We start from the raw sequence: 23,401 nt of genomic DNA on the forward strand, positions 1-23,401 counted from the left end.
ATTTTGTGTATGCTACTTTGTAATTTTCATCTGATTTTTAATTCATCTTTTTCATATTTAATGTTATAAAATAACCAGATGGTTTTATCAGAACTAGTAGGAGTAAAATAGAGAAAATGCTCGAAATTTATATAAAAGGTCTTTTAATATATTATAAAAGCTTCAGGGCTTGTCTAAGGATTACTAGTTGATTTTCCAGGATTTTTTTATGAATAGCTCGAGATTTCAAAACATTTTGAATATTTCTAAGGTCGAAGGAAATACTGATTACGGTTTTGTACACCAAAGATTCTTACTTGTAATTAGAACAAATGTACAGCGAGTACGAAGAAATATTAACATAAACTGTTAATCTGCTCTTGGGTAATAGAATTTAATTGTTCTATAAGAAACTTAAAATATTTGTTAATAGAGACTTTTCATGATATATATATATATAATATTATTTTTAAATTCTCAAGTTGAAGTGTATAGAAGTAAGACTAACGTTAGGCCTATCTAAGTAATGGTAAGTGCAAGTGGCTCTAGTAGTATTACTATTATCACACAATAATAATAGTAATAGTGCTTTTAGTGAAGTAGAGTAGAAAGTTTAGATTTTGACGTTATTTGCATTTGAACTACATTAAGAGTTTCACTTTCAGCGTAATCGTAAAAATTATGCAAACTAGAAGTAGAATGTATTTCCAAAAATATAGTGACTTGAGTAAGTTGTTTTTATGTTTACTTACAAGTTACTATCTAGTATAGTTTAATTTTGAGACCAAATTTTAATAACATTAACAGTAACTAATTTATATGTAGTTTTTGTCAGGTTGTAAATAACTAAACCACAGACTAAATTATATAGATATTCTTAGTGAATTTAATTTTATGACTTGATTTTATTTGAAAAATAATTTTAGATTTTACAGCTCATTTGATGTAAGTCTATAACTTATTTGTTTGTACTTCCCAAATAATTTGAAGTAGAAGAAAAGCAACTGAGACTTGAAATCATTCCTTCATATTATCAGTTTTGCACTAATATTTTGAGATTGATGCTGCACTTTAATTTAAGGCTTATATTTGATAACCTTTACAGTTTAGATCTTTTATATTTCATTATCATTATTATTATTTTTTTATATGAGATTTCAAGGCTTAGTTTATGATTTAGTCCAGGTTGATATTTGTAACACTGAGATTGTGAAAACAATCTCCCCATTACTAGGGATTGACTGATGCTGTTCCAATTGGGTTATCAAGGCTTAAAGCTACAACCAGAAAACTCTTTGACAAGAATAACCTTAGTATTTAATATGTGTCAGTTGTGTTAATTAGTGCTCAATCATGCAATTTAATCATAATCTTTTCAGAAGTTTGTGCAGAGGTTGTGCAAACTTTGTGATTTTTACAGTTGTATAAAATTATTTTTTATTGTAATAGAATTTACTTGTATATCAGCAGTTGTAAAAGTTATGTAAAATTAAACACATTTTTTGTACAGTATTTTTTATCCTGCACTTATAGTATTTTCTTTAATGCCAGTTCTTCCAACACTGAAGTATACATTACAGAATTGAGGAAAAAAACAAAAATAGTCGTACATTTCACAAAAAACTTTATTTATTAATGACCATGGTTTTGCCATTAAAGGAATCACCAGGTGGTGAAACCATGGTTGTTAATAAATGAAGTTTTTGTGAAATATATGAAATATTTGTTTTTTTCTAAAATTCTGTAATTATGGAGTTTCACCAAGTACTGTTGGTTTCAAGTATCACTTATATTGAAGTATTATCTTTGGCATATTTTAGTTTGATTTATTCATTGTTATTTCTAATGCAACATTGATATTTCAAGTTTGAATATTTGTTTTTTTTTTGTTTCATGTAAGTTACAAATATTAATACATAATTTATTTGTATATATATATATATATAATTGTTTGTATTTAATCAACAAGTTCATTTTTAATGAACACATTTTCCATTTATATGAACTTTATGTGATTGTGTTGTAGATATATACTGTATTTATCATACAATTATCACTTCATTTATGTTAAGTCTATGAGTCCTTTCTTGTAAGTGTAGCATATACGTGTGTTATGGGGTAAATGTATGATTTTTAAAGAGACACAGACTGCAGTTTTCTTAAAGGTTATCAATCATTGATTCTGTTAATGAGGTTGAGAATTTCTGTGTGAAGGTTATAGCTGACCAACTAGAATATTCTTGGAAAACCATCAAATTTATTGGCTCTCACTCAGACCAGCAAGGTCCCAAATGTTGAAAATGCATTTTGCAATATGTTTTGTGTTGTTTCTCCAGATTATGTCAGGAATTTATTAATAAGGAGCTGTTACTATTCAGCATAATGAACTATTATATAAACTTTTTTTAAACGGAAGAGTTTGTTTTATTCCTCAGTTTACAACTACATGTCACTGAAAATACACTGTTTTCAACATTTTACATAAACAGCATAATATCTGTATATAATACATAATCCACATTTATGGAATAACATGAAGAACTTTTTTTGTTTTTTTTAACTGTCCATGTTACAAGATTTAAAGACCCCATCTGAAGACTTTAATTAGCCTGTATAGTCCTAATAAGATCATTGTTCAGATTAAGTTAGACATGGGGAAGTGGTCTTCTACTGTTTTAAGAAACTGAACAGAATTCAGAAACAAACCCTAAGTACTTCATTACTTGGATAGTTGGAATAATTGAAAATGGTAATAATCAAGAACACTAGTTTGGATTAGTTGATTATTTTCATGACAGTAATTAATTTACTCATAAAAGTTAGTTTTGAAGGATTGAATACAAATTTAGATACATGGTCTATTGAAATTACAAAAGCTGTGAAGCATTAATTTTAGATTTCAGTAAGTATGTACAATACAATTATTAATCATATGCATTTCAAAAACAAAGCCTTAAGAACATATGTCATGAAAATCCTGAAAGCTAAGAGACACAAAATTTAAAAAAACAACAACATTTAATATTTCATGTAGAAGTATCTGTTTTGTAATTTAAAACTGAATTTATTATTTACAAAAAATCACTTATTATGCTATAGGGTATTGTAACAATACACCTTTATACATATTTTTATCATTTTTATATTTATGGCATTTTCCGTTATTTATAATGTACTGGAAAGTGTATCAATTAAATGTAGTAAAATGCAAAACTGAAAATGTTCTTTGTATCAGAAGATTGTGAAGTAACATAATTACCCTGAAGTTATCAAATAATAATACACTACTACATTATAGGGAACTAGGCTCATGCAAAACCATTTAGATTTTTAAGGTCAAATTCCTTTTTAGTCTTTAAGTTTATTAAACAAATTAGTCAAAACATTTCTTTTTAAAGAGTTTTGTAAATTCGAAGAACATGGATTGTTGTGCATTACACCGAGGTAAGTTTATTATAATATGTGTATGTATTGGATTTTTTGTTTTCTCTGTCTTTACTGATGTACATGATGTTCAAATTGTTTTGAGTGAAGTACATTCATTTTAAAATTTCTTTTTACATTTAACAGAATTTTAAAAAATGACTTCAGCAGAATATGAGCAAGAATACTGGCCAACGATTCAGAATGCAATCAATATATTACTCACACAATGCACTGGACAAGGAGGACATGCATCATTTGAATATGTTTATAGGTAAGTAAACAACTGCATAAAAATAAAGATGCAGTGTGTTACCATACAGGATAATTTGTTACTGGAGATGTGGCATATTATTTGAAGTGATAGATTTTTTAGTTTTCAACATGATAGACGAGGTTTTGTTGCTGAAATACACGTACAATCTGTATTTCATATTTTTGTAGGTTTGAAATAATTACAAATGTATATGATTTACATGATCTATTCTTCATTCAAAGCATTTCATCCTAAATCTGGTATCTATTATTTAAGTTTTTATACATATTAGACAACAACAAGTGTGAAAGTATTCTTGTTGGATAAGCCATGAGAATGTGAGACAGTATTACTGATGCTTGTTTTTATTCCCATAGTTTATTCATTCAGAGGTGTTTTTAGAATATAAAATTTAATGATATTATTATCTTAAAATGTCAACATACCATAATGACTATAGACTGTAAAATCCCTTTATGTTTAAATACTGTTGTTTAAGTATTCTACTAAGAATTTTGAATATTAAGTATTTAAACTATAAACTTAGAAAATAAATTCTCTACACTGTTTTAGCATACTGAACAGGAAAGAGTTAAGCTTTGATAAAAGCATGTAGATAATATCAGTATAATTACATGTAATACTGCTATCAATAAAATTATGTTTTTTCCTTTATTTATTAATAAGAGAAATCATGTATTAATTCTATATTTCAGCCATGTAAACTATCATGTCCTAATGATTGTTGCATTATATTTTCTTAATAGTTGTGTCTACAAGTGTGTTTATAAGAATTATTCAGAAAGGTTGTACCACGATCTTTTGTTTGAAGTGACAATACACTGGGAAAAAGTGAACCATGAACTTGAGGTATTGTTGATTGTTAAAACACTTTATTTAGCACAAAAGGTGGATATTAAACATAATTTTCTAACTATAAAATTTAGATTGAATGTGAACTCTCTTCACTGTAAGTACATTTTATTTTAAAGAATTAAAGTAATGATGTATGACAAATCTAGTTTGTATGAATACACTTCAACTATCCTAAAGTTGAGATAATTTTTCTAGGTGAATGTTGTGATGGAGATCAGTTTTAAATTTTAGGTAATTCCCAGACAACATACAATACTGTTCTTAATAATATTCAGACTATAAACAGTTATATAAGAAAGGTTGTCTTTAGGAGTGTATGAAGGTTAACATCTTGCATGTACAGTTCTTGAAAAATTCTAAATTAAATATCATAAGTGAACTATAATTGTTTTTTTATTTTACATGTTTAAAACTGTTTTCAGGTGAAAGCAGGCCAGGTATTAGTGAAAATGTTTGATTCAGTATTAAAACAGTTTGAAAATAGCCTTAGAGGACTTATTCCGTTATTTACGTACATGGTAAGCATAGTATGTTTGATTATTAATACTTAGTGCCTCCTTTTTAAAAAATATTTTTTCTTGAATAAATCATCATTAAGTGGCACAGAAGATGAGACTCAGTGGCTCTCCAGGCTGATGTTTTTATCCACATATAACTGACCAGTAGAATAGAACAATTGACAGTAACTTGTACAATGTTAGTTAGGTACTGATTAAATTGTTAACTGCAGTATTGACAAATTTCCTGAAGCATGCAAATCTTTATCAGGACTCAAATCTCTTCTTAAATATCTTACCCTTATGAATGTGTTGTGCCAAGTGTTTTTTTTATCTTTTTTTTTTTATTAATCATTCTCAACTATTTCCATAGTGAAGTTTTTTTATTTTTGGAACCAGATTTTGTGAATATTTTTTTTATTATGAATATATTGCTAAGTGCAACTGGTATAAGATCTAATTTGTGTAATAGATACTTGAAACCATCAGTACTTGGTGAAACTCCATAATTACAGAATTGAGGAAAAACAAGACAACTGTATGTTTCACAAATACGTCATTTATTCATGACTATGGTTTCGCTAGTAAACTCATGCCTTTACTGCCAAAACCATAGTTGTAAATAAATGATAGTTGTCTTGTTTTCCTCATTTTTTTCTTGTAGCTAATTTATGTTTTAAGTCTTCTGAAATTTTAAATGAAATAAAGATTCAGTTTCTTAAATAAACTGGTATTGATATTCAGTGTTGAATTATTTAGAACAGATATTTGGAAAGTAGACTAGACACTGATTTGAGGAGTGAGCTGTGTCGTGCATTTACTTCTGTAGTTGTTGATAACCATGTAAATAGAGTGATTGGTAAGTAAAACATTTCTGCTTTGAAGATTTATTCTATTATTGCTCATTTTAATGAATTCCATGTTTTAAATGTTTAACTTGTAAAAAGTGATCAAAATGTCTAATGTGGGGACAGTTTGAATCTTCCAAAACTATGGGCAAAAACTATTTGAATTATTTCTGGTATGCTTATGGGAAAGAGCTCTTTATCTCATATGTTGCCAAGGAAGCAGATATGAATGGATAGTCACGTGAAATATGCGTCTTATTTTATGATTTTTTAAATATATCAAAAGTATTATCATTTAGTTTGGATTTAAAAATAAATTTTCTAATTCAACTTCATCCGACACTAGTTACTTTGTACGTTATATGGTTACCAGTGGCAGCCATACTTAGTTGTGGGCCCTTGTAGGGGATAAATTTTGGGCCCACTTCGGCCCATTCCAAACACAAATGTAGTATGATTATATACAGTAGAAAGCTGGTACCTATTTGGTTAAATACCTACTGATTAAACTAAGAAAAATATTAAAAATATATAAACAGTGGTAAAATTGGCATCAACTCTACTTTTGTCAAGACAATCAAAACATAAGTATAGGAAAATCGGATGGCTTGTAAAGCGCATTTTCTTGATGACCAACGAGTACTAAAAGTCCTTTCCCATGCAACTTTACCTCCTGCCTATGCAATTTGCTGCAACATAGACCACATAGTTATAAAGCTTCTTCAACATATCATAGGAGTTCTTTACTTCATTCATATTATTGCAAGAATCATTCAAAGCTAAATGCAAATTGTGTGTCATGCAGTGTACATAAATGACAAGTGGATTGTTCTCCACTTTCCTTCCACAGTTCTGCATTTTTTACTTGAGTTGCATCATTGCTGGCAGCCTCAATTTCAATGTCCATATCTTCAATTTCAGTTTTTATACTTATCTTGAAAAACATTCTGTGACCTTTGGCAATTTCATTACCATGCTCTCAATCTGTGCTCTCTTTTTATGCTTTATAGCAACACTAGCATAAATCTTCTTTACTTTATCAGACATTATGCTTCAACAGGAAAAATAAGAACTAATTAGTCGTATACAATAAATATCAAATCATCACCAAAATATTTAAAAATTAACTAAAATAGGGCAAACAGAAAATTCCCCCAAAAATGATTCAGGAGCTAGGGCAGAGCAGGTTCAAAGGATGACTGCCAGAACAGTAATCACCAGTTGTTAACATCACAGTCTTTCTGAAAACTTTGGTCTTCTCAGTTTGCCACTGTTTGTTAGCAGACCTTTTAAAGTTAATTTGATTAGGGTTTAGTGGGCCCCTGTGCACTGAACAGCCTGCACACCCTATATGGCTGCCACTGATGATTACTTAAATTTGAATTTGACATTGTTCTTAAGTAATCAGTTTGAAAAGTATAAGATTAATTTCTGTAGTTGGTATTTTTTTGTAATATGTTTTTAATGACATTTGGTTTTCAGGAGCATTAGAGGAAGCTCAGTTGTCTGCATTTACAGTACCTCCTCCAACTATGTCCAGTGTAATCAATAGGCTCTATTCCTTGAAGAAAGGTAGGTTTTATGTTTCAATTTAACATTCACTGCTGGTTTACAGCATACTTATTAAAACATAAAGTTGGTAGTTTGTTTTTGTGGGGAAGAGGGGGTATTGTTGGAAGCATGTCTAAATGTTGGATAAAGCTTCACATGTGTATACTGACTAAAGTTTATGTTTACTTTTCAAAATGCAAGTTTATATTAAGAAGAAAGAACATGAATTCAGTCTTCTTTGATGTATGGATCTTATCAGGACTAAGTGTGTTAATGACAATTCCACTTAACCCTTAGTATGACTGGTGAACACCTTTCAGGCACCAAGTACACACCTGCAAATCAAACTTTAAAATCTAAATAAAAATAATAATTATAACTATTTCAAGAATTCTTTAACTAAAATAAAATTTTATAATTTATATTTTGTCATTTCATAACAAATGTTTGAGTGTAATTTGCAAAGAAAAGTGAAACTGCTCAAACTAACATTTCTGTGTTGGTTCAAGGAGTCTTGTTTATAAACAACACACTTATCAGTTTTTCTGCCAATCCCAAAGTATGGGTTTATATTTGCTAAAAAGCTATATTTTTTGCAAATATAATTATCCATATTTTGTTTCTCAAATCATTTTCCTTCTCTCTTACAGATTTTATTAGTACAGCCTCTCATTCCTACCCTTTTATAATCTCAGTATGTGATCTGAACAATTGATAATGATACTGACCTTTGCAAACTGCTACAGACAGAGTTAAATACTACTGTATAGAGTATATTATAAACTATTTATGTCAATGTAGAATAAATAAATTGGCATAAGGACTAACTTATGCTTTCCTGGGGAAGTCATTACACATAGCACCTGATGGGAAGGTTAGAAGACTTATGAAAAAACTATAGATCTTAGAGTTTGTTATAGCTTCTTTACATTTTCTTTTCATTCCTTATAGTATTTTCATGTTAAATTATATTTGTTTGAAAGCTGCTGAAAGTTTCTTCTATAATAAGACATCAGGTAAGTTTAGTTTGGTTTAATGAGTGTGGTAGGTAAAACCAAGATATTCAAGTGACTTGAATCCTTATTTACTGAATATTATTGTTAAGTTTATCATATTCAAACAATGTGCATATTAAAAAGTGAAGTCATCAGTCACTGATAAATTAGTGTAAAGTTATGCTAGGTTTTTTTTTTTTTACAATTTTATAGCTTGAAGTGGTGAATATTGCAACTGGTCAAAAACAAATTATCAAAAGAAATGCGTTAATGTTGACATTTATATATAAAATTGAAATTTTCTGATCAATAAAAAAAAATTCAAATTCCAAGATGACAGTAAGTGTTTTTAATGTTTCTTCAAAATAGTATATCAAAACAATCTTTTAGAATTTTCATGACATAAAATGTGATAGAAAAACTAAATCAAATTATATTAATTGTTGTAAGTTGGTTATATATTTCCACTTAGAGAAGGAAAATATCGAGGGATATAAGTGACACCCCTCTGATTAACAGAATTATAAGGGGGTTGTTATTTCTTTCATGTATGTTTTCCACACTCCAAGATTATATGAATAAAGGATTGATGATTGTTTTGAAGAAAGCACAAAGTGTGAGTGAACCACCAATCTTTTCTGGATAGTCTGTAGGCAAAAAATGTAGCAGTTTGTAGTGATATGAAAAAGACAAATAATAGTTTAATAGTAACCATAATTTGCTTAACATGGATTCAGATAACTTTTAGTTGATAATCTTGAAGCAGATTGCATTACACATTACTTTAATATTTGATTGCACTTTAATGTTTCTTGTTGATGTACAGTAAATTTTATTTAACAGTTGACAGTTTTCCTGTAAGTCTTAAATTGTATGAAAATATTTTTGAACAAGTTTACAAAGGACAGCATAATTTCATGGGATCAGTGGCACATAGAAACTATCTGATTCTATGCATCTTTATTTTGTATGTTACACAAGTGTTAACAGTGTAAGTTATGGTAGATATATGGATATCATAGTACAACATTACACAAACTTCCTCGGTCTTGTTCTTTATCATTTTTGCACATTGGATTGTAAAAATAGAAAGACCCACATTTGTTGTTTTGTAAAATTGTTGTCTGATTGTGTGTAGTTAAATATTTGTGCTTCTCTCAGGATATGCCACTTTAGCTCCACACATCTTTGCTAAGTACATTCCAAATGTACTTCCTCCAATGTCTGTATCAGAATTACCCCATGCTGTGGAGGAAACACAGAAACTTCAACAGAATTTGATTGAAAGAGGATTTACAAGGTGGGTGTTTTTTGTTTAAACACCAACACTTTTCCTGTAGTCTATCATTAGATGTAAAGATGTGTTCATTGTATGCCAACCACAATTACTAGCATTTGAAAAAGGACACAACTTCATTTTATTAATGTTTACTTTGGTAATTTTTTTCCTACTTACAAAATTTAATTTCTTGACTATCAATTTAAAATGATTAATAACATTTTCACTTTATATCTGTTTATATTTATTTTTTATATAGCATCTTATTCACAAATGTTTTGTAGAAGTGTGTAGACTAATGGATTGAATAATTGCTTTGAACATTTCAAGTAACCACTTCAGAAATTCAGATGTAGTAATATGTATCAGATGTGTCAGCATGTAGTGTTATTCATGAAGACATCAACTTCTAGTAGTATACACATATACCTGGTGACATGTATCAGGTTTGTTGAAAAGTAGTGTTATATACCAGATATGGAAGTATCTAAGGGGTATATAGTGTGTCACCATGTGGTATGTATCCAGTGTTTTATTTTACATGTGTTATCTGCTGATGATGTGTATCAAACTTGCCAGCATCTAATGGTATATAGCAGATATGTTACTTTCTCATGGTGTATTAGTATGTTTTCTTCTACTCTTGTATAACAATGCCATCACCCATTGATGTAGATCAAATATCTTATACTTGCATCTATCAAGTATTTGAGAATCTAATGGTACATATCAGATATGTCACCATCTAGTGGGAAGTGTATATATATATATATATATATATATATATTATATGTCAGTATTTAATGGTATGTTATTATATCCATAGAACTGTGTTCTATGAAGTAGTATTTAATATACATATGAGTGTGTATGGGTGTTTTTTCCTCTCTTTCATTTAGAATATTATAAGTCTGCATTTTATCTTTACAATTAATCTGCTTAGAATTTGTTGTGATAAAATTAGATTTCTACCTTGAAAATACAACAAAAATGACAACTTTTTTAAACATAATATTGGTGCAAATGTAGAACATCACTTCATGAGCCTTGTTTTATGTATATTTTGAGCTTTGTAAATAGTTTTTCTACTTTTAGACTGAAAAATTGTAATTTGTAAAAACAAAAAAAAATTTAAGAACTTTGAATATGTTTGTGTATGGCATTGCTTCTTACTGAACAAACAAAATATGTGATTTATTTTACAGGGGAGATCAAAGCAAAAAACGTTCAGGAGACAGTGAGGTTCTAGGTAAGTTTAACATAAACATTCCTTTTAAAAACAATTGTGCATAAAATGCTTTAGTTCTATTATGTATAAAAGAATTACATGGCTTGTTGTTAAGATTTAGTGTTCCCTTTAGCAGTCCAGCTGTGTTTATATATTGTACGATAAAAAGCTTAAAATGAAATGAACTGTTGACTACTTTTTCAGTGTATTTGAATATCATTTGTCGTTGATCAGTTCAAAGTATTGCAAAATAATTAGCCCTAAATATAAACTAACTTTTATTATCCTCTAGTAAGTATGACATTACTTTTCTTGATTATCGTATCATAAACAAACTATTTCTATAGGTCTTAAGCTGTGGTTTCTGAGTTTCCATGTACAACTTAGATCATATATATATATATATCAATACTTTACCATAAAAAAGCTGTTTGTTTTGATAAACCCAGTAAACTATGAAAGAATAGTGATATTAACTTACCATATCAAATTATAAATTTTTGAAATAAATACTTTTGTTTTTTCAATACTGTTAGTGTAATTTGAAGTAAAACTGTCATTTTTCATAAAATGGTAAAAGAACAGTTTCATGTCGGCTTTTGCCAAATCTCAGTTAGTCCTGACACTACCAAAGTAATAACACTGAAAGCTTTGTCTCTTAATGATTTATTTTTAAGTTTTCTTTTTAATCACTGTGGACCACAGTGAACACTTAACTCATTAAATGTTTTCTAAACGTGAATCAAATAGAACTGTGAAAGAAAGTTATTTAAGAAACATGAGAGTTGGTCTTGTAGTTAAAGCTTTAGTCTGTTCAGCAATGTTAATTTTGTTTACAAGAATGTTGAAGAAAATATTTGGTGATGAGCTGATTTCAAATTTAGTCAACAATGAAAATGAGAAGACAAAAGTAACTAGATATGACTAAGAAGAACCAATATACCAGGCATGATGAAAACAGACAAACAAAATCAACTATTTTCTGAATATTCTGACAAACAGAAATTAGTAATGCTTATTGGAACACTAACAACTTACACAGTATTTTGTTTATTAAAGAAAATACTTGGAAGCCAAAAATTCTTGTATGGATTAATCTACTCAAAAACACCTTAGGTGTGAAAAACGTGTGGTCAAAAAAGGATTCAGCATGCAACGTAAAGGAATGAAATCAAAATTGGTGGTCAAACTAGTAGTTACACTTATAGCATTGACAATAATTTTACAGCAAATATTAATTCATTAGTTAGCCAGGCCACATATTTTTTATTCAATTTGGGGAATGATGGTGGGTAAAACAAAATGGGTGGCCTAGCTAACTATTGAATGAATATTTGCTGTAAAATTCTTATCAATGTTATATGTGTAGCTACCAGTTTGGCCGCCAATTTTGATTTCATTCCTTTAAGTCATACGCTCAATCCTCTTTTGGCTGCACCTTTTTTTTTCACACCATAGGTGTTTCTGATTAGATATTATGACTTTTTGTTAATACACACCAACAAACCACAGCAAGTAAGATAGTGACACCTGATATTAACCAACATTAGCCTTAGGATCGCAACCCTATTATTCAGAACAGACCTTTACTTTACAGAACCAATCAGATTCTTTATAAAATGTATGGTGGTAGTTTTCCTCTCTAAAACAATGGTAATAACTTGTTTTATAGTAATGCCATGGAATTTAGATTTACAGTTTCTTGTCATCACCCCCCATGTAATTGGTAGAGCTGTATCAAGCATCATTAGTTATGCTAATTGCTTAAGTTAATATCACTTGATGCTAAATTCACTTTAATTAGGAGAATTTCATAAAATTTAGCAAACTTGTGCTGTAAAGTTTGCAATGAATAATGAATAATAACCATCCTCCCATATGATTCTTCTGAAAACTTGAGGTAGAAACTGCTAATCTAGTTTGCTTGGCCTAATCAATACTTATGTATCTGCATGTTCTTTCACTTTGTAGTTTTGCTGCTCTAAATCGGTCGTCTTTAGTCCGAGTGACAAAAAATTAATAACAGTCCACCTTAGGTGAAGATTCAGTAAAAATATTAGACTGATAGCTCATGTGAACAATCAGGAGTTTCATTTGGTCTAAATAAAAGTCACTTGTGCAAAGTTATTCAACAAAAACTGCTCAAATTTAACAAAACTTTTTTGCTCACACCTATGCAAAAAGTGGTTATAAAGATCTGTCAGTGTACCAACTTTGAAAAAAATTCATAACAGTTAAGTATGTTTTTCTATCAAATAATGTTTTCGTCCTTTTGGTGCATAGGAAAAAAAAGAGGAAGAAACTCAATCGAAATTGGAGATGTTATATCTCAGGTATTTCTTAATGGATTGCCTTGAAATTTGGTTTGTGAAGTAAGAGTCCAGTAGAGTACATTTACTGAAAATATGTGATAGTTTGGATTACCACAGTTCGAGTTACAGAAGGTGGAAAATCACTAAACTATCACTCATGTTAATAACACACAGTGTGTCTGGCAGGGTAAACACCTAAACTATACTAACCAACTTATTTATTTATAAAAATATTTACAGTCAGTAATAATCACAGTGCTAAGATTTCTTGTGTATTCATTTACATGTTTATGAGCAAGAAACTAAAGTGTGTTGCTTATGCTTGTATAAGCCCGAAGTATTTGCTTTATATAGAATTCAACTTCCTACCCTTCATTTGCTTCAGTCTTCTGTTTAATAAAACCTGATAATTATTTTTAGTGTTTCTTGATATTTGTTGATCTCTGAATCTGCAGGTAAGCCAAATTAGAATCATCTATAAACTTTTTTTTAACAGTTAATAAATAATTAATTTTTTACAATCTAGCTAGCTTACTGACCTGAGGCTTTGGAGGAAACATTTTGGTTTATGCTAACATTCTGTAAACATCCTGCTGTATTATTATAAATTAACATTGTAATTCTATAATCACAAATTTATAATTGGATTGTTACTGTATTACATTATCATTCATGGTGAGATGCTGTGTTATCATTAGTTTGACAGAATAACTACAAATACAAACAGTGAAAAATGTAAAACTATGTGAAATAAACTTTAATTTACTACTAAGCAAGATGCAGGAAGAAGGGGGAGGTAAATTTAACTGCTGTAAAACTTAATTTTTATGAATCATTTATATGAATTTGGGTGAAATTACATCACTATGTGGACTCTACCTGTAAATAATTACAAAAAATTTAAGACATGACCTAAATGTATGGCCATTTTAGTCATCTAGACCAGTGGTTCTCCATATGGGCCATATGGCCCCCAAGGGGGCCACACCATGTTTCTAAGGGGCCACATGTGAATGACGGAAAATTAGGGGGTCACAGTAAATTCTGAGTAGGCCACCAAAACTTCACTGCCCAAATAAAATATTTCAAAAATACATAACCGCCTTGATGTTGTGAAGAGAGGTGATCTTTGCTTATCACTGACCACACTGCAACCGGACATTCAAAAACTTTCAAGTGTTCATCAGGCCCAAAGATTACACTGAATAAAATGTCAATGATTAACAGAATATTTTTTACTTGTATAAGTAAACAGTAAGAATACAGTATTGTAATATAATATTGTAAAAATGATATTATAAATCAACAGTGTGGAAATAAAGTAACTTTTTCCCTAAGTAACAGTGTCTATGAAGGGTGGGGTCACAGAGATAAATCAAACTCAAAAGGGAGCCACAAGCAAAAAAATATTGAGAAACATTGATTTAGACTAAGATGTCATAAAGAATACATCTATATGGACTAGATACCTGACTATTGTAGGTGATTATATTAAGACTAGACTGAATTAGACCCTGTGACTAAAAATTGACTGTTGTCAACTTGACAAAAATTAGAACTAAAATGAAAAATGCAGACTAAATTAACACTGCTGTTCAGAATTAATATAGGAATGTAATAATAACAAAAAATAATGTAGCTATGATATTCTCATTCATTCACCTAATTTTCAAAACTATTATAATCCTTTAAAATCTGCTTGTAACACATGCACAAGTACCAGAACTACACACACACTTTTGCTTCATTTGTTATCTTTGGTATGTTATGTCATTGTATTGGGATTCTTATTTCAGATCTTAATATGTGAAATATATTTTTAAAATGGTCTTATTCCTAGTGTAGAGTTAAAGTATTTAATGGCTTAACATAATTTCACATAACACATGATAGATAATGTAGCACACAATGTCATAAAAGTTGAAGTAAAAAATTCAAAAAACCTTTGTACTTCTGTCACATGGTGAAATTATTATGGTTTAATGTGGTATGTACATTGTGTGGTAGTTACATTGAAATGTTGGATGTAAATAAAAATATATGTATATAAATTGGTATACCAGTGAGAAAGAATTGTTGGAATCATCCCACTTTAAAAACTTCTCTTCATTAGTTTTAGGAGGAACGTCCTTATACCCAGTGGCAGTAAACCAAAGATTTATCAATAAATCAACATAAGCATGGAGACTTACTTCCATAGAAGCCCACTGTCTGAAGGAATGGTAATCCAGTGACTGTTTATTGAATTTCTGGTCAAAGGATGAGCAGCAGGAACACAAAAACCTGTGTATTGATTGATGAGTTATCCATTCTGCATCCAGTGATTGTTTCATCCATCCATGTCAAACTTCACCAGTTACTGGATGATGTAAATAAAATGTATTTTGCAATTTCTCAGAGAGAGAGAGAATCTTATTGTTTGTTTTTTAAGTTAAATAAATTTGTGTTATTTCACTGAAACAAAGTTTTCATATGAAGTAATGCTTTCTATATATTTTGAAAAAACAAAGTCAACAGATTTTGTGTTGTATTTTTCTTGCGACAAAAATGTTTAGAAGCTCTGATTTCTTGTAGCATTATATATTTATCACAATAATAATTTTGTAATACTCTAGAAGATCAACCTTGAAAAATTTTGTCCAAGCTATGAATTTCTGTTATTAAATGAATTAATCAAATACATAGGGTTAATTGCACTTTATAAGAATTATTTTCATATTCTAATGTAGTAACATGTTGCAAATGCAATTTGTGGACCCATTTTGAAGAAAAGGGCCTTTACTGTCTTCCATGGAAGCAGAAAAACACACACAGCAAAACATTTTGGACGGGATTTCACTCTGGAACTGCACCTCAAGCCAATTTGGGGCAATGTCCCCATCTGCAAAGTGTAGGCTATGTGTACATAAGAGAACTCTTTAGCCCTAAAATCAATTATGATGAAACTGAACACACCAGTTGGTATCATTGGGAAGATAAAATACAAAATTTGAAGCTGAAGAAGACTCACAAGCTAAAAGTTTGTAAGTATCTAGCCACATTTGAAGATCAGGCTGTTTCCATGAGGAAGGTGGCTGAAGAATCTAGAATCACTGCAATCCAATTCAGTTGCTTACAATTGCAATTCCAGTGCAGCTCTAATGGATTTTTGTGCTTTTGATTTACTTATATAATGACATTTAAATGCAATGTCCACTAACAGTGGAAGAGTCTGTGGAAAGCTGGTTAAATTATTTGTCTAAAATTGACCTCACTGTCTATCTTTTACAGCATCTTGTTCAGTGAAAATTGCAGTGTTAGGTAGCAGTGCATAATCATAAACATCAGACCAAGAAAGACTTATGATGGAAGAAATTGTTCCAAGGTCAGCATGAGATCTAGAACATCATTCTTATAAAGTGAAATTAATTCTCATTATTTTTCCTCAAACACTTTTTATGTATAATAGAACTTTAATGTCAAAGATCAATATGATTTTGTTGAATAATTACAAATTATTTTAATTTGCCTAAAACTGGTAAAGTATTTTCCATGCATGTAAATTAATATTCTATAAAAATGCGACTGATTTTTGCAATTCAACTTTTTTATTGAAGTACATTTCTGGCCCCCATTGCTTTCAAGTACTTATGTAGAAACAATTAGTGAAATATAACATACCAACTTCAACATTTGTATGCATGAAACAAGTAAGGTTATCAGATAGCATGAATCGAGTTAAAAAATATAGGTATACATTCTATGAATGCATATAATAAACACAAATTTTTAATTAAACAAGTATAATCATTCTTATTATGATAAAAAATTTTGAAGTGGAACCATTTTCACTTATTTATTTCAGAAAAGAAAATTTTACGTTTTCTTCATCATCATTAGTTACCCTTAATGTTCTGATAGTATTGCTTCAAACTAGCCTCATACAGAAGTATAGGTCTAAACAAATGTAACTCTAGTTGTCTATTTCTAGAAAACTGCTCAGTTTTGCCTTCATCGTTTATCATTATTGCATCCATTAATTATTACAGCATGTAACATCTCCCCAGTAATCTTGAACCTTTGTCACAACAGCATCATTCAACTCAGGAATAGTTACTGAGCTACAGTAATAGACTTACAATATCAGAAAGTCCCAGAACTTGTTAAATTTTCTTCAACTGAAGGATGCCTTTGCCACAGAGTTTGGGGCTATTCCTGCGGAAATGCCAAGTGCTACAATATATGCAAACCATTGTCAAGGTGCACTTATTGATCAAAGCTGATGCTAGTAACATTGAATAGTTAATATAATATTGATGCTCCCTAGTATCACATCCATAAACTAGTGGAATGCACTCTTCATAATTAAATATTTCCCTTGTATGCTATGTGGTTCGTCCTATAGCACTGGTCCACAGTTAGTTGTCGCCAAGAGTTGCACAATATAATGTTCAGAAAGTCAAGGATAAGGCAGGACATTGATGACTTTGTTTAATTACCAAGAAGAATGACAATCTGTTTTGTTCATGCACACAACTTTGTTCTTTTGTGTAGTTAATGAAACAATTTGAATTTTGTGAAATTGCTAAAAAAATAAACTATTCTGCAAGTCAAAAATCATTTTCAGGGACGGTAGTAGCCCATGACCCTGTAGTATTCAACTATAAGTGAAATTTGAGAGCATAGATAAATGTTTTGTACATTCCAAGTATTGCAAATGAGTAAGTAGGATTAACCCAAAAATGTAAATGCTGTTTGTGATAAGTTGAAGAATTTTTTTTTTTTCTACATATGATATAAGGGATGTCATTATACATCATAAGTAACTTTAGTTTATCATTATCCATTAACAGTAGATAATGTTAATACCATTTTTATTGCTCACTCGTTTAAGGTGGCTTTTCCCGAGATTAACTTGCATGATCTCATTCAAAAGAATTTAGTAAAGTAAAGAAATGAGGACTGTAGAATAAAACACACTTTGACAAGTGTACTTCAGAAATCTGTGACATAAAACATGAACTTGTGATACACGTTTAAAAGCAAATTATGATTTTAAAGTTAATAGTTAAATTCTTAACTGATTGAATGTGTATGCTTGCCAGCTTAGGATAAGAATGATTCCACTGTGTGTATATATATATATATATATATTCACAAAAAAACAAAGTTGATTTAGCCATAAGGATCTTGTGCACTATAGTTTTTACACTTGGGATGGATATGAAGTATTTGTAAAAAAACATCTCTCATCTGTTTTATCCAGGTATGGGAAACGTAATGGCAGACTATGCCATTGGAATGTTCAGTATTTGTTACAAGATACTTATGAAGAAAAATTTGCTGTTCAGCACATCATATCTCACAAACAATATGGCATAGAAAGGCAAAACTGCACAGGACATCATACATACGCAATTGTCACAGTTATCATATGTTGCCACCAGGGTGCCACTATGATTTACTGTCTTATCAATTGCAGAAACTGTTCAAAATGTGCTGCTCCAATCTCCAGAATGCTTTGCATCTGTGCAACAATGGACATTTCATCTTGTATTTTGGGCAATTGGATTCTTGAAGTCTGGAACTGTGTGAGGCTTTTCACAGTACACAAAACTAAGCACTCCCACAACCAGAAATTGGCTGGTGTTAAGTCCAGTAAATGAGGTGGCTATTCACAAAGAATGTGACAGGAAATGATTCTGTCCTGAAAGTACTCCTCCAAGAAATGTTTCACCTGGTTAACAATATATGAAGGAGTATCATCCAGCATGAAAACCATAGTGTCTGTTACATTTTGTTGCTGCAGCATGGGAATAATTGGTTATGAGCATGAGATGGTACTGTGCAGGTTTATAGTCTATATGATTGATGATGGTTCTTTAAAGAAACATAGTCCAATCATAAAGCCAACCATGGTACCATGCCACACTGTCACTTCGACATCATAGAAATATGCAGGAAATGATACATGAGAATTGGATTCCAACCAGATAATGCAGTTGCACATGTCAACACTTCCAGACAGGGTGAAGTGTGTTTGGTTAGTTCATAAGGTATTGGCAAGCCATTGATCATCAATTTCTAGTCTTGCCAAGAACTGCAACACAAAATCAACACAGGTTGAATCCATCCTCCTTCAATGCTTGAACATAACGAATTTGTAATGAAACATTTGCAAAGTTAACCATATAGCCTTATTAGCAGTTGAAATTGGCAAATCCAGGGACTGGGAAATATAACATAAACTGTTACATCCTTGTTAATTTTTGTGCTTATTTGTTCTGCTATGGCTGGCCTCAGCGATAGTTATAGTAGGTGTTGGTGGCCTGCTTGTATGTGACTTATCACAAGTGCAACCTGTCCCCTCATATATTTTTGTGAACCTGTGTGTAGAAACACTGGAACAAGGCCCTATGTGGATGTTATGCACTCTGTGCTATTCCCTGAAAGTTGCCTTGACACTGCATACTTTAATATAATAACATTTTACTAGTTCACCTGTCTACGCACTAGTTAGTGGTTGAATGAGATGCACTCCGAACGACAGGCCTATTAATACTTAGGGAAACCTGTGAAAAACAAAACAGTGGATCCCATGGTAATAACATGTGACAACTGTGGTATTTGCTTCTACATGATACTATTAACACCCCTGTGCAATTTCACTTTCCTTTGTGACGAGCTGAACTATGAAGCTTTCTTTATAAATTACCCTGTACATTATTAAGAAATGTTATTTTGGCAGATCAAGTGTTTGGAAGGTTAGCACCTGTTTCATTGATGTTTAATAACATGAGGCAAATTGCGTCAGAATAAATGTTCATAAAATTAGCGTATTTTTTTATTTATTTTATTTTAATCTATAAAGGTTTTAAAGATCACCCTTTTAACATTGATCAGCTAGAATTAAATACATTTGTTGAATGTAAGGACGTAATTTGGACTTTTAATGATTCAGCTCATAATAAATCAACTTTTCTATGTCTAGGTTTTCCAGTAATGTTCATAACTTGTAAAAAAATAAAAAGTTAATGGGTTAGGTGTTACATTCTTTATACCTAAGAATATTATCCAATATCGTAACTCATATTTTTTTATAATACTGAATTTTACAAACGCAACTTAAAAAGGCTTAACACCTAACTACAGTTTTAATAGGTAACAACACTATCTTTGAAGAAAAATGTTATTATTGGCAGTTGATAAAACTTGAATTATTTGTTTTAAAAACCAAGATCACTGGTTTTCCTACACGACAATTAGATACGGTGATATGCGAATACTACATACTTCACCTTTTATATAACATATTCATACTTCCATTGGATTTTAAAAAGTTCTAATTAAGAACATACCAAATTCTTTGAAGATTGTGTGCTAATTCAACCCTTAGTTGTTACTTTCTGTAGCAAGACTCAGTCAAGGAAGCTATCTTTTGTTTTAAGGGATATTTGTATTGCACCCTATGTATATGTTACCTTGCTTTTGTAGGGACCACTTTTGTGATTGGTATTTTATCCTAATGAAGAAATAGTTTAAATACTTTGCATTTTACTCTTCACAAAGTAAGAGGTCTTCATCTGAGTGATCAGCCACTCTTCTGTTTTATGCTTCTTTAGTAAATAAAAGGTTTATTTTCGTTTCAATTTCACATCTATTCTAGACTCTTTCATTCCACCCATAACAGATCACTACACTTGTTCTTCCACATAGTACGACCACAAATCTCTCATTGTTGAAAACTTCGGTAATCATATACAAGGTTTGTCCTAGCAATACCACGCCATGTTTCAGATTTCTTGAAACTCCTGGATGTTCACTTTTTGTAACTAATCCGAGGACAATATTTATAATATCTAACGATCAGGCTATTTATGGGTTATTTGATGAGGAAGAATTTGGTAGACTTGGAATAGTTTTCATTCAGTACAAGATGTCTTCCGCGGGTATACATGCAAGTTCACAACTTGCAATATAAAACCTCATTAACAAGGTAAAGTGTATGATTTTTATCTTAACATTGTTTTATATGTTGTAACATGTATAAGATTTCATAGATTTTATTTGTGGAAATACAAATAATTGAATAAACATTTTCTTAAACTAATTCTTCGTAAGACACGTTGAGTAGACAATACAAAATCTGCGTAGACAGGGAGTAGTGAGTAAAATATTTGTGAAGAATAAGTGGTAGATAACGAAATCATGAGAATAGGAAGTATAATGCAGACTTTTTTGTTTTTTAAAGTACATTAATATAACACGAAATTCATGAAAACATTGAAAAGTTTATATCATAATTTTACCATATATCTACGACATAGCCGTAACTGTAGTTTCAGATAAAAAGCACTCAAATAGTACTACTAAGAAAATTTGAATAATTAAGTAACGTGATTAATGAAGTTTATGACCTAACAAAAGATAAATCTTACTAAAATGGAGCAATGGCGAAGCCGTCTGTATATATAACTAAAATAATAAATACAATGGTGCCACCTATTGTGCTGAAATACAAGATCTCAATGCCAGAAGTGGTGAATGACGTTTATGAAATGTAGCGCTATCTGATGAGTGGCACTACAAACACACCTATAAAAATTTCACACTTGGGTATTGAAGATTTAGACAAATAACTATGGTATGTGCAACAACATTTCTTTATAACATAACACAATTTTAAATAAAAATACTCTCCTCACGACAAGAACACCACTTTCACAAGGACAGTACGCGAGTGTTTGATTATATCTTTATTGATGTAATTTTTAAATGCAGTAATAAAATCCTAGACATCTTAAAAAACTTTTGTTTTTTCAATAAATGGTAGCACTTTCAAAGTATAAAAACATTAAAGTTTATATCAGTAAAATTTATGAAAATACTTAGCTCTTTATATTGAATCATTTTGATGCAATTGAAGTACGGATGATTAAAAAGCACAATCCGAACACTTTTCCTTTCCAGTACTTCCCAGAAAAAAATATTTTTTTAGAAAATGTTCAATTTTTTACACTTAAGATAAGAATCCTACGATTACTAGTTACTAGCATAAACAGCGTCCTTAGAGCAGCGTTTCTACTAGTGATATAAAATGATAAAACTACCAACAGCTGATGGGAATAGAACTCCCGGTATATAGTAATTGTCTGTTTCAGTGTTTTATTAATATATGGGAATGATTATGGTCAACAGGAGTCTATATCCATCAGCTTTTTAATGGACTTTCGTTATTGGGATTCCACTTACTAGTTAGAGAGACCAAACTTGGCACAGGTACCCTACTCACTAGCTAGTGGGAACAAACTTACCACAGGTACTGGAGTACCACGAGCGGTTTCCTAACGGCGGGGAGTTATTTCAGGTACGGATTCCCCTTTGGGGCACCTACAGAAGTAATTGGTGATAGTGGAGTAGCTTGATCGGCACACTGGAGCCTGTGTGAATCATGAGGGGGCCTTTGAACCCTGCAACAGAACGTGAATATTTTATGCTAATATGATGCAATGTTGGATTCCTACCGTCAGCGAACGGTCTTAGAATCAGTTATTGAGAGTTTGTGTTGTATGTACGCAATAAATTTACATTGAAGATCTACCAGTCTTTCTTTATATACATACGTACATATAAAATGTAAAGTAATAATCGCAGATTTTCCTTTTTAAGTAAATCTGATTTAGAGCTGTTATGAGCCAATAGTGGTTGTTAAACCTTAAGCCTATTGTTACAAATGTTTACTCAATGCGTTTCAAATATTTCAACACTCAACTAGAAAAATGATACGTTGTGGCAGAATAGCAATGGTGGAAGAGCCAATAGGTAATCGTCAGAACAATACTTAAATCAGAAACAAATTATTAATAGATTGATTTACCAACAAAAAAGGGGACCGGACGTGGTCTACTGTAAAAGAATACAGACACAAATAAGCATATATTAGATTTTTATACCATTTGGCTTTGTTAATTGAATCTATTTTATATATCTGTTGTGGAATATTTTACTTCAAAGATGTATGTGAGGAATTTCAAAAATGGTTTTCTCATTGAAGCTAGTTTTACTTTATTTTACCTCTTAGTTAATAATAAGAAACTATTTTGAAATTTGTATTCTCCATCAGTCAATACAAAATAACGTTCTGAATGTTATAGAAATAACTCGAATATTGTTATATA

General features: G+C 30.5%; 1 protein-coding gene across 2 annotated transcripts; it reads left to right on the forward strand.

The window, feature by feature from the left end:
* The first annotated feature begins 214 nt into the window (after positions 1–214).
* Positions 215–15,704, forward strand: LOC106464000 (CDK2-associated and cullin domain-containing protein 1-like). 2 transcript variants are annotated; one of them, XM_013924104.2, is made up of 9 exons: positions 215–363; positions 3,550–3,676; positions 4,426–4,528; positions 4,957–5,052; positions 5,791–5,890; positions 7,362–7,451; positions 9,587–9,725; positions 10,910–10,953; positions 15,358–15,704. In XM_013924104.2, exons 2-9 carry the CDS (start codon positions 3,561–3,563, stop codon positions 15,420–15,422), a joined length of 753 nt encoding a protein of 250 aa, XP_013779558.1. In that variant the 5' UTR covers positions 215–363; positions 3,550–3,560; the 3' UTR covers positions 15,423–15,704. The 2 variants fall into 2 exon arrangements, with proteins under 2 accessions (XP_013779558.1, XP_022247365.1); XM_022391657.1 differs by lacking the exon at positions 215–363 and adding an exon at positions 489–508.
* Positions 15,705–23,401: the final 7,697 nt, after the last annotated feature.

Source organism: Limulus polyphemus, unplaced genomic scaffold (genome assembly GCF_000517525.1).
Source record: "Limulus polyphemus unplaced genomic scaffold, Limulus_polyphemus-2.1.2 Scaffold1537, whole genome shotgun sequence".
Lineage (NCBI taxonomy): Eukaryota > Metazoa > Arthropoda > Merostomata > Xiphosura > Limulidae > Limulus > Limulus polyphemus.

What these genes read in the sequence shown, in the direction of transcription:
- LOC106464000 (XM_013924104.2), top strand. Translation starts at nt 3,561, where the DNA reads ATGACTTCAGCAGAATATGAGCAAGAATACTGGCCAACGATTCAGAAT. An exon ending in AAGTGAACCATGAACTTGAG is followed by an intron (nt 4,529 to 4,956) that starts GTATTGTTGATT and finishes AACTGTTTTCAG; the next exon opens with GTGAAAGCAGGCCAGGTATT. An exon ending in ATTGAAAGAGGATTTACAAG is followed by an intron (nt 9,726 to 10,909) that starts GTGGGTGTTTTT and finishes TTTATTTTACAG; the next exon opens with GGGAGATCAAAGCAAAAAAC.